General features: G+C 46.1%; 2 protein-coding genes across 3 annotated transcripts; one reads left to right on the top strand and one right to left on the bottom strand.

Annotated features, from left to right (window-relative positions):
- Nucleotides 1–6,903: 6,903 nt before the first annotated feature.
- LOC111073242 lies at nucleotides 6,904–12,838 on the bottom strand. 2 transcript variants are annotated; one of them, XM_022365463.2, is made up of 6 exons: nucleotides 11,284–12,838; nucleotides 10,729–11,149; nucleotides 9,849–10,283; nucleotides 8,267–8,444; nucleotides 8,031–8,195; nucleotides 6,904–7,213 (listed from the first exon to the last, which is right to left on the bottom strand). In XM_022365463.2, the coding sequence occupies exons 1-5, from the start codon at nucleotides 12,299–12,301 to the stop codon at nucleotides 8,040–8,042; spliced, it is 2,208 nt and encodes a 735-aa protein (XP_022221155.2). In that variant the 5' UTR covers nucleotides 12,302–12,838; the 3' UTR covers nucleotides 6,904–7,213; nucleotides 8,031–8,039. The 2 variants fall into 2 exon arrangements, with proteins under 2 accessions (XP_022221155.2, XP_022221156.2); XM_022365464.2 differs by lacking the exon at nucleotides 6,904–7,213 and having other exon boundaries at nucleotides 7,814–8,195; nucleotides 11,284–12,695; nucleotides 12,787–12,804.
- A 1,577-nt stretch (nucleotides 12,839–14,415) lies between these two features.
- Nucleotides 14,416–16,089, top strand: LOC111073214 (nischarin). Its single transcript, XM_022365425.2, has 2 exons — nucleotides 14,416–15,103; nucleotides 15,164–16,089. Exons 1-2 carry the CDS (start codon nucleotides 14,768–14,770, stop codon nucleotides 16,058–16,060), a joined length of 1,233 nt encoding a protein of 410 aa, XP_022221117.2. The 5' UTR covers nucleotides 14,416–14,767; the 3' UTR covers nucleotides 16,061–16,089.
- Nucleotides 16,090–16,229: the final 140 nt, after the last annotated feature.

Below are 16,229 nucleotides of genomic sequence, written 5' to 3'. Positions count from 1 at the left end.
TTCAATTTAAAATCAACTCGGGCTGAAGTATAATGCTTTTTGCTTGTTGCCCTAGAAACAACAAATGAGCAATCCCAAACCCTCCGCCCCTCTCCCCGGTTTTTGACGATTTATCAGTTTTAATAAATCATCTTTGTGAGACTTTTTGTGAAGATACAGAAATAATTAGGTGAAAGACCTTTTGTGTAAAGTGAAATTAATTGAATTAAGTCAAACTGAAGGAATGTACATACATATATTACTCCCAATATAAACCACTTATATAGACTCGCAACAAGTGGTCTAGCTATCATTACTTTACCACACCCTAATTCTCAATGAAGGTCATGTCTGAGTGGATTTCCATCCAATTCTCATTCCCATTAACTATTCAATTAACTTTTTATATACCAAAATAAGTTATATAGTTTTTTCAATATGTTTTTTAACGTCTAAGTTTTACTTCTATTGGTTCGATGAACTAGTTTTTTCCTCAGCTAAGTTTCAGCATTAACGTAAAAAAGTTTGTTCTTACGAGTATTGGCACGGATAAACAATATTAAGCAATAAGTATGGAAATAAATCTCGTAAACACTTTTTTCGGAAATCCTTGAGTTCGAGGGTGGAGGAACTTCTATTGTTACACGTTTGAGCGGACAGGGCACGAACCACACTTGGACCTTATACTCGTACACGTATTGGCATATTTTTTCTATTGAAATTATATTTATGCTAGCAGCTGTTGCTGGTTCGATGTGAGACCAAATTATAGTCCAGACTACCTGGGTGCAGTTGGAGTACGTGCTTGCGGTGTACTCCTAGTCCTAGTCCCAGTCCCAGTCGCAGGCTCTTCAGCTTATTAGAGCCCGTATATTGTGGAGCCTGGATATATGCTTTGCATATAAATGACCCACATACATACGAGTAAGTATAGGCGGCAGGCTGGCCCACATGTGGCGTTTCTGCCTAGCCCGCCTCTTGCGGCTCTGCGAATCCACTAGCACAGATCTAGGACGAATTTCCCTTTAGTGTTTTCCTTGGCCTGGCCACTTTAAGAGGCCACTCTTGGAGACTTCCTTTTTCAGGGCTCATTGACTGCACGCCAAACACTGACAAGAGCCCAAGTCCAGAATCCCTTTGACTTGCGGTGGGGGTTTTCCTATAAGCCGGGACTCAGCTGCACTGTGTCTTCATAAAAGTCGCGCTGAGGACCAAAGTGAAATTTACATAAATTCTCCTCGGTTTCTGGACAAGTTTTCATCCTTTTCTGTTCCTTTTTTTTTGTTTCGGGTGTGTTTCGGTTGGCAATCAATAAACGCACATAAATTTCCCTCTATCCGTTTGCAGTTCTTCTTCCATTATTTTGTCATGGTTATTTTCTGGGGTTTTCCCTTACTTTCTTTTTGTATTTTTTGTGAACCAGAGGTTCTTATCGGCGGCTTAGCCGCCTTCGCTTGCAGGGGGAGATGGTCCATAATTTATTTGCCATAAAAAATGAAATGAAACATTTCGGCTCGTAAATTATCAAAAACAAACATGTTGAGGCATCAAAGTCATCGTTGGAGTACCCCAACTGAGGCGGAGTAGTCTGGATACTTGGGTTATAGTGAATTTAAAATTTTTTCTATTCTTATTAAAGTTCTTAGTTTTAAAATTAAAACAAGCTAAATGCAAGGCAACATTTTCCACAATAAGTTCTTGCTGGGATCTGAAGATGATATCTTGGAATTCAAACCTCTGTTCACGGATCGTTTTGCTGGTGGAATGGAATCCATTAGCTTAAAGCCTCGCTCGAAATGCTTTTTCTGCTCACACAATAATTGCTGCCCTTTAGGTCAGTTTATGCACTTTTATTATATACTTTATGCCAGGCGTTAGGTGTTGTCTACTCTTGGGCATGTAGCCTCCCCTCGTTAAATCTTTACACAAAAACTGAAAGGCCAGTTCAGCGGCAGTCATAAGCAATAAAGCGGACCGTTTCACGCATTCTGTTGCTCGGAGGCTTATCGCTGCTAGTCCAGCCGCGCCCCGATACACGAAGAAGTCTCCAAGTCCGCGATTTGGAAAATGCCACATAGAACTTAACCGGCGGGGATGAGTTTGTCTGAGAGTGATACCCTCCGATAACTGGAAACAGCGCATTCTTGGAGTAGCTCAGTTTAGGCAAAACCAAATAAACCGAGCAGAATAGAACATTTAAACTGTCAATCTTTTGTATATTTATAAATAAATGCATCTCAGTTATTATCTGTAACAGCCTGTGACCAAGAGCACCATCTTTCCATAGAGCAGGGATTTCAACGTTGACCAAGCTACTCAGTGAGAGGCATTAAAGATCAGTGGTAGCCGAAGGATCCGGTAACTTAAAGTGAACAGTCAATCAAATAATAAAACTGTTTTTATTGATGTACTGTTGGGTCACATTTAAATTGTAGAAGGGTAGAAGGACGTAGACAATACCTTAGAAAATCGTATCTCTAGATATTATATTTCTAAACTAATTTAATGGAAACAATAGCAAATAAGGGCAGTGGATAGTCGTTGCCTCGATTGTATGCTGGGTCTGGGGAAGTGTCATGTTTGACCAGCAGGAACATACATAGCAATGACCATCAACAACGAGAACAAGAACGAGAACGAACGCAGTGCGTTTTAAGGCCAATGTAATACGAAGACGGACAAACTGCTGGCTACTGGGCCAGTGTAAGACCGAGCAGGAACATCGATGACAATGACAGCAAATGGCAGAGGCGCCATTTCGTTCCCGTCCCGTCTCTCACAGCCCTGCTCCATGTCGGCATATGGGTCTCATATTTCCCTGTTTCTGGGCAGGCACACTCATGCATATGGGGCTCTCTATGAGTATGCGTGCGTTGTCAGCGTGTTATGGCATAATTTATACGCTTATTTGTTAATTTTGCTCACCCATTCCAAGGACTGGCAGGCACACACTCCGATACATTACACAAACTCTTGGCTTAATTAAAAGTTGAGGCAACAAGTTTTTACACAGCACTAAAGACATGATAAAGACAATGGAATACACTTCTGTGGAGCTTGAGAACTACTGGCCATCACTCGTACATAAGTAGCACAGTTGTGCATCCGCTCTATAGCCATGGTAAAACAATTAAACGAGAATAAAAGTCACCAAGCAATATTATGTATGGAAGGTATGAAGGTAACTTCTTCACCTTAATTATATTTGAAAATTGTATTCCTTCCTGTCGACAGTTATTTAGGCAAAATGAAAGGAAACTCTTTCGAAATTCATTAAGTAAGACACGAGTAGTACTACTCATCACATTATCTTTATCGACTCTCCAAAGTGTCGAGCTAGCATATGCTGGAAATTGTCAATAATGCCCTGCATAGTTTCCCCCTTCATTCAGACCCACGAATATTTCAATTAATCAACCCGTCTCGGACCAGGCAGCGCCGCACGAGTAAGGGCACTACGTTGGATGGCTAAGCCGAGATGCTGGCAAAGGCAACAGGATAATTATGCCACCATATGCTCAAATGTCCGGCACAGGAGCCTCCAATGCAGGCCCCCACAACTACCCAAGTACGTATAGGGGCAGTCTGTCCAGTGGGGGACTTGAGTGCTTCTCCTCTTCCCGTCTGCTTTTGTCCCTCCCTGGCCATGTAATTGTAATTTAGACACCGCATGCACGTGTGTGTGTTTGTCTGTGGGTGTGTGGGTGTTAGGGTATAGTTGTTCCTCTGTGGCTATGTGTTCATGGATTGTGTATGTAATTTTTTCGCTGTCATGCGGTTAAACGTGCAAATTACGCGCCATTTTTATTTGTTGTGCCAGCCGTTGGTTGTTTTATTTCATTTTCTCACCTCATTTTTGTAGCGTTTTATCTCCAGCCTGGCCACAGCACTCTGGCACCCACTCACACTCACGCTCACACACACACACACACACACATAAGCAGCACACACAGAGAGACAAGTAAGCACTTGGAGCCACGTGTGTGTTTAACCTAATTACAGGAGACTCTCGTCCTTTTCCCCCACAATGGAATCCAGCTCCTTGGGCTTTGGGAATATTAGTTCCGAGACTGCTGTTGAGCTCACACGAATCAAGTCTTACAAAATTCATTTAAAATGTTATTTCCTTGCTAAAGATAATATCTTGTTCTTATGGCAGATATTTACATACATATGTGTGTATATAATAAAGTGATCAGATCTTGATTGCAATCAATAGAAGTTACAACCGGATATACATATGTTCAAAACTTTGCGACTATTTTGCATTGAAAGTTTCTATTAGAAACAGACAGACGAAAAGACATCGTCCTGTTCAGGGTTGAGTTTTTATACCCTCTAAACATCTAGTCAAAATCACTAAAAATTATTATATAATATAGTTTTAAAGAAATCCCAAGTCTCAAGTAAATTGTTAAATTCTGAAACCCATTAAGTGCAACACAGGGTATAGAAAAGTCGTTTGGGGCAGCTTGTGCAATTATTATTATATAATTTCCATTGTTGTGGGGATCAGCCTCAGAGCTTCGTATATCCCGGTCTATGACGCTGATGTTGCTATTGTTGCTGTCGACTCATTATATTCATTTAGAAATTCAATTAGCGCCATAATTGCAGCAAGTGCTTAATGATAATAATGCGTTTACCACGATAACCTTAGATCCAGCATATCCTTATCCAGCGGTAAGGATGGCTTGTGGCATATCCCATCCCCCCCTCCATCGTCGTGGCTACACCTAGTTACGAGTCATTCAATTTTCACAGAAACAACATCATTAGCATGCTAAATGGACCAAAGTTGGCCTGCGGCTTCCATCAAAAAAGTATATGCATACAAAATGTTTAAGAGAAAGGGCACAGATTTTTAAACATGGCATTAACATTATATTTACCCGCATATACAGGCATAGTTGAGAGGAACTGGCTCTGGCTCTGGCTGTGCCTGAGAACATCCTAAAATGTATTCATTTTTTGTAGGAAATTATTCGCTTGCTTTGGCCAACAAGAAAAACTTTTCCCTCGGCCATCACAAGGAAAACTGTTTAAAAATCATTTATGTAAATTCCCACACGGACCGCTTTTTTTTATACATACTTGATTTTTACACAAATTTGAGCATCTGCTTAATTAGGACATTTTAACAATGTAGATTTACATCACAAAAGATTTCCTGACATCAAAAATGCCGAAACAATATATACAAATTGACGGCAAATCAAGTGGAACATTTAAATTTGAAATTTTCGAAGCACTCCCCTCAACGAAGAGAGGGTTTCCTTCCCGTTAACTGCTTTGTTTTCGCTCTGAAGCCATTTAAGGGGCCATTAAAACTTTTATGGGATGTCAGTCTGCTGCTGGCCGGAGCATAAAGGAAAGACACATCCATACTTGACAGAACTTGCCCTCATTATATCAATGCTGCCACTGTAGCGATATCCCTTGTTTATGTACCAAACCTCAAGACCTCAAAAGTAACTCCTTGCATTAGCCCCCATTTCTGCATGGAAATATGCATACGAATAAATCGACTTTGGAACCTTTAGCTACCATTTGGTTTACTGTTACGAGTACTAAAAGCTTTTCCCGTATCAGCTTTGGACACGAGCTTAAGACAGCAAGGACTCTCACTCAGTCAAGACACAAACCAAAATCTGCATAAGGATTCCAGTCCAAAGCTGGTTCCAGGTCGATTAAAAGTCCGAGTAAACATCATAGCCAACAAAGACCATTGTAGATGGATCACATTGCCTCAATATATTTTAGAAGGACTTCATACATACGGATGCGTTGTATTGCGACTATAAAAGTATGGAATAAATTAAATAACACAATTTTGTTGGCTGTATAAGCAACTGGCAAGCCTTTCATAAGTATCCCTCTCCATTCTTGTAACTGCATCAGGCGTGGCTTCGCGTATGATGCCACCGATCGATGAAAAATTAAATTAGTCATATTGGCATGTCCGAAATTAAAAGTGAATAATAAGAGTTCGTCCAAATCAAACAAGAACTGAAATGAACTTCCCGTAGCTCAGCCTCCTGCCATGCGGTCGCTCTCTCTCTCTCTCTTCCTCGTTCAGTGCGCCTCCTGGCGCCTAGCGAAAAGATCAAAATATAATGGAATGGAAATGCATTCATAGAATATTTTTCAATATTTTTTATTACCGGGTCTTATAGTGTTGCGGATCTGGTGACGAGACCAACCAGTATACTGGCTTCATTTATACTTAGTATATCCGGACCCATGTCCAGCAAATGCACACGACGAAATGAAACGTACTTTTTGCACAATACGAATTCAATGGCCATTTCAGGTGCAATATCCTTGAGGAATATTTTTAACACCACTGATTTGGATAAGTGTATCATATATGCTCTCGATAGTTGGGTTTTCTGCTGACGAGCAGAGTAAGTGACGGCGATTCCATCTATTCGGATGGCGGTGTCCGATATGGAGTGTTTTTCTTTGCTAGATTCATTCATGTATTAATGTTCAGCAGTCCACACGAAAGTGTGGCCACACAAAACTTTTGAGCACCCATTACATCGACAAAAATCTCCTCAGCTCATGCCCGATATCCTCCAGTTCAAACGTTTTCATCCCAATCCGCAAACGAATCCCCAACTTTACACGAAAATTAGTTACTCCTGATCACAAACCCTCAGACTTAAGTGAACTGACGGCTGCTATTGCTCCTTAACCAAGTTCTAATTTAATTATAGCTTAAACAATATATAAATAAATGAATGTTCCGAAAAGGGGATGCCAATTAAGGAATATTATTTTACATTTATCAACAACAAATTTTACGGATTAAATTATTTATATTCCGATCTATGGTAGTGCAACACTGCTAATTAGGAACTCGGACGACGAACGTAGTGGAAAACCCCAACGGTATGCTAAAATATTGGACAAATATTGATCAACTCACAGCACTTTTGTACAATTTTTGTTGTCTGTTTATTTGCATTCATACTTTTTATATACAAGTTTACAATGTGATGTCCATGTCGTCGTTTTGCTCTGATCGATTGATTCGTTAGCTCGGTAGATCGTTTATCGCCTGAATTCCAATTATCTTTGTATATATGTATGTATATATATATAGTATGCATGTATGTACGTTAGTTGTATTGTAATTCAGTTATATTCGTTATATTATTGCACTCGGTTTATGTACAGCTCGGTTAAACTTAAAAATGTGTTTGGGAAACAATTGTTTTCCCATGGCCTAAAAATCGAAATGAAAATGAAAATTATGTTGTACATAATTAAATATAATTGTATATAATTATTGCATATAATTCAACATTCTCTTCTCTTACAATTCGTAAATAATTTCCTAATGTTTCTATATAAGTATGTACATAAATATCGGCCATACATGCGATTAACAGTATTTACAAAAGTTCTTTCGTATCGTTCGATATAGAATAATCATCTACTGTAGCTTCGCTTATATTTTGGAAAGCATTTCATGTACGATTTTTGCAAGAATTACATATAGTACATTCGGTTTTTGGTTTCTCTAGACGATATGTGTACGAAAAAGTATTTCAAGTATTGTATATATCTATATCTACGTATATGTATATGTATATATCTATATAACGTGTATAAGTATCTGTATATCTATATAGGTAACATATCGTATATATGTGTGTATGCATAAGTACACGGATACAGTTATACTCGCATGATAAATATATGTGTAGGTACATATTTCATAATTTGCCTCCTACTGGCAAGTATATTGTATCTATATCCTGATCGTGCTACATTCCCATAGTTAGCTAACTTGTTTGCCACCTTACGTGTTCGTTACTTAATTGGGTTGTATTTTGTATTTTGTTCTAGCGGCCTGTGAAGGGCATCCATGTGAACCTTCTTCAATAGACGACTTTAAAGCTTAATATGTTGGGTATACATAAAAGATTTCTATGCGCTCGGATTATGTCATATGAAAAGCCAATAACTGAACAACAGCTGCTAAATGTTCAACTACAAGTTCAAGTGAGTATATTTACACATTTTTGTAATATGCTTACGCCTTAAATTCAATTATTTGTCAATTGATATTTGGTAAGATCTACCAGATGCTCGTACAGCATATCCTCCTGTGGCGTCAGACCAATCATTATCCAGCCCGATATGGCGGCAATGCTCCGCGTCACCGACAGACTGCTCCACACGCCCCGCACACTGTTGCTCAGCTGTAAGGAGTTGCAGTGCATCGATCAGAAATCAGACATCATTATCAGATAAAACTACGCGAAAAACTTACCAACTCCTGTTGGGTCAATGTTATGTTGGCATTGTTATTGAACAGGTACAGCTTTTCATCGATCGAATCGGAGCAGATCGTCAGGATTATTGTCGCAACGTAGATCATTGTGATGATGAGCCAACGGAATGAGATCAGTTCACTGGCACTCGAGAAGCTCCAACGACAAATGTCCATGCTGTAAGCGAAACAAATGGATTTAGATAAGCTCCAGAGTGTATCCCAATACAAATGTATGTCCCTATGGATGATGATTACTTATTATGTGTACTATAAAGCGACGTGATGGACAACTGTATACGAGGAAGAAGAAAAAGGTAAAGAGAAAGGGCGCATGTCCCCGCCAGCGCGCTGGCTGCATTGATTGCCCTTTAAGGGAACTCCAGGATTGTTTGGCCTAAATTATTCGTTGGATGGTAGGACGCCCACCAGCCTGGCTGACATTTATATTTGTGTACTTCTGTTAATTGAGAAAATTCTCTCAATGTTCACCATTTGCCAACTGGGAAAGGTCAACGCAGAGATTCCGCTGCCAGAGTGCCAGCGGAGGGAGATACTTTGCACGTGGCATCGTCGCGTTCCACACACACACACACACACATAAATCAACTGGGGAAAAGCGAAATGTCATGCACAGTTTCACACTTCTGCAAGCCGAAAAGAAAAACAGCGGCAGACAGTTCCGTTCCTGGTCCTGTTTTTCGGGAGGAGGGGCCGGCTTACCCCCAAGCCAGAGCCCAGAGCAGAGAGCGGATAACTCAGACCCCAAGCCCAATAGCCAAAGCTGAAGCCACCAGCAACCCATCCACCCACTCAGACAATCAACCGGCGCAGCCTTTAAAGGTCAAGAGTGCAGGCAGAGACGTCGGCGGCGGCGGCGGCAGTGGCAGCGTTGTGTGGGCAGCGACTGTGGCATGCAAAAAGAGCAAAGTTTAAGGGCATTAAAATATTTTGCGGCTGATGAAAGCGACCACGCAATTGTGCTATAGAAATTGTTTCCATGTCCCACGAAACCAAACAAGTGCCATACACAAATTCGAACTACGACACAGCCACATTTCTTGTACATCAGATGTTACATTCTCAACGGTCTCGTGGTGCTGCTTAGGAAACGCACGGCTCAGTCTAAGGTCTAGACTCTAGGCCACATTGAGTCGGGCGAGGCAGGAGAGGAGGGCTTAGCTACCCCTATCATTTGGATTTTCCGCTCAATGAAAGCGCTGGCGAGGCCCAACTCTGAGGTCAATGTGTTCTTGAGACGCGACCCCGCCTCCAGTCAGGGGGCGCACTCCTTCAGCTTTCGGTCTATTTTTAGCGAACTTTCTAACGAAGGTTGCACGCCGCTCCGCCTAAATTGGCTTTTAATGAAGCCAAAGGCCGACGAGGGACTGCTGAGGCCAGTCGTTGAATACCTTCGGGATGGGCGAGTGGATTTTCACTCAATGTCTCAGACAGTTTCAAGGAAAACCACCATGAGGCAAGGCACACTTGAGATTTCAAATGATTTTGTTTGGAAAAGGACACGCAGGACTGCTATACCTATGAAAATCATCCAACCCAGAGTCCGAAGGACAATACTCACCGATCGAACACCGAAACCAGGCATATGATGGCCAAGCAGTAGAAGGTATTCAAGTAGATCTCCGCAAATGCCGCATAGTCGCTGATCAGGGCTAAAGCATCGCTGCTGCTTGTCACCGATGTTCCTGGTCCCGACGCTGATGCTGATCCGCTGGGATCTGTTCCGCCAGCATTGAGCCCCAAGTTTGTGGGGCTAGCTCTTGTTGTGGTCAAGTCCATCGCCAATGGTGTGGATGATGTTGATGAGGATGGCATTGTCTCGCCAGCAAGACTAATGCCATTGATGACCTTTGCCCAGTCCATGGGGTGGCTGCTCAGCACAAACAGTAGATGGGCCAATGCTAGACCAGCTAGCAGGCCGTGGCATATATTCGACATGAGCAGCCAGATTCGTTGAACTACACAGGCTAGTTGTATACTGCTGGTGATGCCGTTGCTGGAATTATTGCGAATGGTTTTACTCGTATGTAGAATAAATTAATCCACAGTGCGTACAAAAATGTTTCCCGAACCCAGCAAATAATGTTTAAATATGTAAATATCGATAAGATATGCAGCTCTGGTATCGATCCAGACCATTACATCATTATCTATATACTATATATCCTGACTCTCGATCTGACCAGACGGCAAACGGAAGCAACAGAGAAATAAAATAAAATAAAATATAACAAATATCCTTGAGATAAATATAGTTGTCCAAGTGAATTATATATATATATATATATATATAGAGAGAGAGGAGAAATATATTGCCGAAACTGATATAAAACTGCTGCTGTTGTTGCTGACTGACTGCTATTACCATCAAGTATTTTCAATGGTCCGCCCGCACCCCACAATATATACGAGTATCTTTAATTTTCGGATATTTCACTCACCGATTTAAGTCGGCATCGAGCAGGCAGTGGGTGTCACCATAGCTGCCACGTCCGCTGGTTGAGCCCCCTGCTCCACCGCTTCCGGCAAGGCAGTGGCCGCCATGCGAGCGATAGAGACGACCGGCTCCACCCAGCTCGGCAGCGGAGATGCCATTGATGCCGCACGCAGCACCCCCGCCAGACGTGCCACCTGAGCCACGTGCGGCAGCCCCCAGGAAGGAGCGCTTGTAGTAGCTGTGCTCCACTGGTCGATAGCCGGATGACGTCTGCAGAAACATTTTGTCGATGTGCGCGGGCGCATCGTCCGTGGGTGAGACGACCGGTGTGAATGGGTTGTAGATCTCCTCGCCCTCGGCTGGGGCAATGTCATCGGCCAGCTCCTTCAGTATGGAGGATATCCCCCCCGCCGTGTACAGCTTGCCTGCAGAAAAGGGGAGAGCGAACGAAGCAAAGATATTGGGGCATTAGTGCGCAGAATCGTTGGGGCAGTGGGAGTGGGTCTGCAGGTGGGCCAGAGCTTTCCCGATTTTACTGAATGGAACTCTGGCTACTCACTGATTAGCTGTCCCCGCTTGTCCCGCTGCGACTTGGTCTTGCGGTGCACGCGTCTCTCCTCGTAGCTCTGATCGATTTCTAGTTCGCCGGACAGCGAGGCGTCCTGCATGTCGGAGCATTGCTTGAGGTAGCGCATCAGGGTCTCGTTGGCCTGGCGGACCACTTCCACTTCGCCGGCGGCTATCAACTTGCGCTCCCTCCTCCTCCGCGACTCCGACTTGCTGCGTTTGCGTCGCGGACTCTTGTCGAAGCTGTTCCGGGAACGCAGCGACCGCTGGGCGGGACTGGCTTGCGGATCGGAGAGTGACTGCTGCTTGCGCGATGTCCCATGTCCTCCGGCACCATTTGCGGCTGCAGTTGCTCCCGCACCACTGCTCAGGGCCGATGGCGTGGGCGAGCTCTGCTTGAGCTCGCGATCCATGTAGCCCAGGATGCCTCGATGAAACGAGGAGTCCGCCTCCAGGGCCTGGGGCTGTGGCGAGTGGGTTCGCCTCGACCTGTGGTGGCCATGTGTGGCCGGCAGCTGCTGCAGTGTCTCCCTCAGGCTCATGGCGTCTCCGGATGAGTTGCGACTGCCATCGCTCTGCTTCGTTGGCTGCGACGGCCGTGGCGATGGCGATGGCGGCGCCTGAGAATCCAGATGTTCTGCCGCCGCCCCCAAGGAGGCGCTCTCCTCTTGGCCATTGACCAGCACCACCGTCTGCTGTGAGGTCTGACTGGGGGAGCCCACCATCTCAATGCTGTCCGCCGAGCTCTGGGCACTAATGCGACCGGCGCTATTAGTTCCCCCCGCTCCTGTAGTGCTTCCTTCCCCCCCTGCCCCCATCGAGCTGGAATCGTTCAGGGCCGCTGCACAGTCCTCCATAGTGCTTATCACCTCCTGACCACCATCCCTCTCCGGCGTTGTGGTGGTTGTGGCAGCTGCCTCGCGCTCCAGGCGACGCTGACGTGCCTCCGTCCGTCGCTGGCGCTGTCGCTGGTGCTGGCGATGCACCTTGGCTGGCTGACTGGCCTCCATTGCGTCCTATCGCTCTCGCTGGTGCTGTCGCTGTCGCTGTCACTGTCGCTGTCGCTCTCTGGATATGGCCTAGGCGAGCTGCATAACAGGTGGATGATGGGCTGAACACTCGCAACTTTTGCCTTTGGTTTGGTTCGCTGTTTCCAGATGCAGCTTTCGCACGTTCTTGTTGTTTTGTGATGCCTGCTTTGACCCAAATAATTATGCACTCTGAGCTGCACCCACAAAACAACCCCAGAACCCCCTGACAACACACTGGCGGACCTACACTCGCGGACACTTGGCTTGGACAGCTCGTTCTCGGCCGAGAACTTTGGGCATTTCTCGAGGCCTTCTCTTGAATATTATTTGTGGTGCAATTGCAGCGACGTTTCCTCGAGGATTTCTCTGGGCACTGGAAAGGAGAACGCGCGCGCCACAGAGGATACCGTGACGTGGTGGAAGAGTGACAGAGAGCTCTCCACAGGACTCGAACGCGTACTCACAGCGTGGCTTCCGATTGATCCGTGTGTCGTGTCCGTCGCCGCGGCTGCTTGACGACTGAACCTAAGCTCCAGCAGCAGTGCACGAAATAGCTTTGCCTGTTCGACTCTTCCTATGCTCTTCCATTCGACTCGTGCTCTAGCTTGTCGTTTCGTTTCGTTTCGATTCGTTTTTGGGGGGTTTTGGTTGTTTGTGTCCCGCTTCCTGTAACGTAGTAACGAGCTGAGGCGAAATAAAGCTTTTCTTTCTCGTACAATGACGTCAACAGTGCGTGTCTGAGCGGCCACCCACACACACCCACACACCCACACACACACACACACACACACACACACACTCATATATAATGTCTGGGCCAAGTGGGTGAGTGTGTGTCGTCGGTTTTATTGACAAATTCTATTTTTAGGCATCTATAAAAATGTGTAAGTAAGCACAGAATGGGATCTAATTTCTCCGTTTGGCCTGTTTAGGGGCTTAGGGTAGTAGAGGGAGTAGGGGAGTGTAGTGTAGTAGGGCGCAACACCTTGGCCCAAACTCCGAACCAGCTGTGATTACACTGCGAGAAATCGAGTGCACCAATTTCTGCACTTAACATTTGCCTGTACGGTGTACACGTATTAGTAGTAATTGATTTTCTGGTGGAGAAAACACGCACGAGTAAGACAGAATAATTTAAAACCCACGCTTCATGGAGACTAACTATTATTCTTTCGTTCTTAGTGTTACCTAAATATTACTTAATATTACGTAAATATTAATTACATATGTTTCTCCTAATATACTGTACTTAATATACTGTTTATTATGCTGTTTATTATATGTAGTACATGTGGGTGAGCAAATGTATCCTCTTTCTTTGCAGTGCATTGAAATTGGTTTTTGGTGAGTTGTCCGCCCAACCCCGGCCCCCCTGCAGCTGCCACAGCAGCTGTCGTGTCTTTTTTTTGCAAAAACTGAATTCGCCCACACTTTTGCACGCTCTCCCGCTCTCTCTCTCTCTCTCTCTCTCAGTCTGCCCTCTCGATGAGGGGAATCGATAAATGCGTGGTAGGATGGCAGCTTGGGTCGAACTACTGCGCAGCTTTCGCCCCTGATGACGTCAATGGAAAAAGCTCGCCTCAAACACGACGCCGCAACAACAGCAAATGCCAACCCACCCCCCACAACCAATAGCAAACCCACCGCACACCCACCCCACCCCAACGAAGTCACACAAAAGCCGGCGCAGGAAAATTTGATTATCGTAAAGCGAGAGGGAAAGAGATGCATCTGTCAGAGGCATCGTCTGGTGGTGGGCGGAGGGCGGAGGGCGGAGGGCGGAGGCTACTGGCGTTGGTGTTAGCTAATGGCCCTTGAAATGGCAAAAGGCGCTAAGGAATTGGCCAACTCTTGCTGCGCTCTCGCGACGCGACGCGACGCGAACAGACACCCAGAAAGAACGAGTCACAGAGAGAGACAGAGAGAGAGACAGAGAGAGACAGAGAGAGAGAGAGAGAGCGAGCGAGAGTGAGCAAACGTCATGACCGTGACGTCACACTGACGTCAGTGGGCACATTGCCAAAAAAATAATCGGCTAAGGAGTGAGGCCAAGGCGGCTGGCTTCCAGCAACTTCGAAATGTTCGCAGTCAGGCTGCAAAAACGTCTTCAAGTATCGGTCACAGGTCGATGTGGCAAGGAAAATGGGGCGACACAAAGATATTTAATTAATTATGGCTTGTTTTCTGGGAGCCACAAGGGTCAAGGGGATGCTCCAACTTAATCAGTAACTAGTATTTGTTTTCCATCCAAACAATCTTATAATACTGAAGAGCGCTCGACAACCCTGTCCATAAATCAGTGGACATAGCCACCTACATGGGCACCACGTAGGTACGCCGCCAATGTGGATTAACCATGGCAACCTGGAGCTCTTGTTACATCGATGAAACCAGTCACAACACAGCCGGTCAGCACAGGGAGTAGAGAACATTCCATTGCTGACTATGCCCCTTCTGGAGGCGCCTGCTGAGTATCTGGAGTCCTCGCCAGAGCATTCGCTGCAGGCGGAGCTGCCACTTCTGTTAGCAGCCCCAGCGGGACCGGCGGCCCTGGCCCAAGTGCGTCTACCTCCCCCCGATGTGCCGCTTCACCTGCAGCATCATCAGCAGCAGACCCATCAGCAGCCACCACAGATCCATCGACGGCAGCTGGCTCGCCGGAATTCGTTTGATCGGGATGTGGCCACTGCCGAGGAAACGCAACATTTCCCGGCCTTTGTGCACCTGCTGCCCGTTGTGCTGCCCCAGCAGGCCCCGGAGCCGACCCTGGATGAGCTCCTGGTAGGTCACGCGTAGTCAAAGTGCATTTCCAGCAGCAACTGGTAACTGGTCTCCTTTCAGCGGAGAGTAACGCAGCGAACGGACCTGGAGGCGGTGGAAACGGTGCGTCTCAGGGTGATCTCCTACACGATCAGTCTGTCCCGGCTGTCGCTCTTCCTGCCACGACTCCAGGACCTGGACCTGAGCGGCAGTGTGCTGAGCTCCCTGCGGGACTTGGGCTACGGGCTGCTGCAGCTGACCCACTTGAATATCAGCAACTGCGGCCTCAACAGCTTCGACGGCACCAGCGGCCTGCCCGCCATCAGGGTCCTAATAGCCGACGGCAATATGATCCAGCGTGTGGATCCCCTGGTCGAGCTGGCCCAGCTGCGGGTGCTTAGGGCTCGCAACAATCGGATCAGCGAGCTGGGCCTGCTCTCGTTCCTGGGCATGTGTCCGCTGCTCGCAGAGGTGGAGTTGCTGGGGAATCCAGTCTGTCGCCTGCCCCTCTATCGCGACATGCTCAGGCGCAGCGTGTCCACACTGCAGCTACTGGACGGGAACACGCTCAACACGGCAGCGGACGTGGACGTTCCATCCCAAATGGTGGAAAACAACGATGAGGCCCTGTCCTCGCTCTCCAGTGAGGCATCCGCGGGGAGCAATGAGTCATCGACACCAGCTCCGCATCTGGGCCGTCCGGCTACGGCTCCAGCACCTGCACAGCTCTCGCTCAACGCCAGCATGCGGCGGCAGCTATCAGCGACATCCACTTCCACTCCGGTGGCTGGCTCGGTCTTGGGTCTGGTGCGACAACGTCGTCGTCGCATAGGTCATGCCTGGGTCAGTTCCTCCAGTGGATCGTCCTCCGCTTCGTCGGCCATGTCCTCTCGACCCCCCTCGAGCTCCTGCTCTTCCAACAGCAGCCTGGACATGCAGTCGTCGTATGCATTCACGCCACACACCACAGTGGACTAACCGCTGCCAGTCGTAAATTACTCAACTAAATAAAGGGAAAGTTCATTTTACGTTAATTTTTAAGGCTTGACTACGGATGGGATGGGTCATTTGTATTGTGGATCTGTAAACTCACGTTAACATTACTCACCGCAAGAATTCTACAGGACTTTCGATTGCAGACTCCACA

The sequence above is a fragment of the Drosophila obscura genome, unplaced genomic scaffold (genome assembly GCF_018151105.1).
Source record: "Drosophila obscura isolate BZ-5 IFL unplaced genomic scaffold, ASM1815110v1 contig_189, whole genome shotgun sequence".
Taxonomy (NCBI): domain Eukaryota; kingdom Metazoa; phylum Arthropoda; class Insecta; order Diptera; family Drosophilidae; genus Drosophila; species Drosophila obscura.
The sequence above is the reverse complement of the archived record's forward strand: the minus strand, read 5'-3'. Positions and strand labels throughout refer to the sequence as shown.

What these genes read in the sequence shown, in the direction of transcription:
- LOC111073242 (XM_022365463.2), bottom strand. Translation starts at nt 12,301, where the DNA reads ATGGAGGCCAGTCAGCCAGCCAAGGTGCATCGCCAGCACCAGCGACAG. An exon ending in CAAGCGGGGACAGCTAATCA is followed by an intron (nt 11,150 to 11,283) that starts GTGAGTAGCCAG and finishes CCTTTTCTGCAG; the next exon opens with GCAAGCTGTACACGGCGGGG. An exon ending in CATTGACCCAACAGGAGTTG is followed by an intron (nt 8,196 to 8,266) that starts GTAAGTTTTTCG and finishes AACTCCTTACAG; the next exon opens with CTGAGCAACAGTGTGCGGGG.
- LOC111073214 (XM_022365425.2), top strand. Translation starts at nt 14,768, where the DNA reads ATGCCCCTTCTGGAGGCGCCTGCTGAGTATCTGGAGTCCTCGCCAGAG. An exon ending in CGACCCTGGATGAGCTCCTG is followed by an intron (nt 15,104 to 15,163) that starts GTAGGTCACGCG and finishes GTCTCCTTTCAG; the next exon opens with CGGAGAGTAACGCAGCGAAC.